Source organism: Eurypyga helias, unplaced genomic scaffold (genome assembly GCF_000690775.1).
Source record: "Eurypyga helias isolate BGI_N326 unplaced genomic scaffold, ASM69077v1 scaffold23151, whole genome shotgun sequence".
NCBI lineage: Eukaryota > Metazoa > Chordata > Aves > Eurypygiformes > Eurypygidae > Eurypyga > Eurypyga helias.
The window spans coordinates 4,465-4,822 of NW_010229227.1; the positions used below are offsets into that span (position 1 = coordinate 4,465).

Below are 358 nucleotides of genomic sequence, written 5' to 3' on the forward strand. Positions count from 1 at the left end.
TACAACCGCTCCGTGCGCCTGGTGCAGCACATGAGGAAGGCCCAGCAGGCCAGCGCCGAGCCGGAGCGATTCTGGGAGGAATACGAGAGGTGAGGCTGTTGGGCGGTCTCCGAGGGGTCGCCGCGTCCCTCCCAAGGCCCGCCAAGCTCCGGACGGACTTCGGTGAAGCGACTCGGTTTTGGGGGGTGGCTCTAAGTCCCGGCTGTGTCCCCTCTGTCCCCAGGGCCCGTCGGGAGAGGTACTTTGAGTTCCCGTTGCTGGAGCGCTACCTGACCTGCAAGCAGCACGCCCACTCCCTGGCCTTCGTCTACATCCTGCGGAACCTGCTCCTGCTCTTGTTCCTGGTTGCCACCTGCCT

At 65.4% G+C, this 358-nt stretch overlaps 1 protein-coding gene across 1 annotated transcript in view; it reads left to right on the plus strand.

Moving 5' to 3' along the window:
• PANX3 (pannexin 3) overlaps nt 1-358 on the plus strand; it is a gene marked incomplete at its 3' end in the record, with an annotated part of 1,977 nt that overhangs the window by 1,158 nt on the left and 461 nt on the right. Inside the window, 2 exon segments of the mRNA XM_010160340.1 lie at nt 1-89; nt 224-354. Of these exon segments, the coding sequence (XP_010158642.1) occupies nt 1-89; nt 224-354 (220 nt within the window).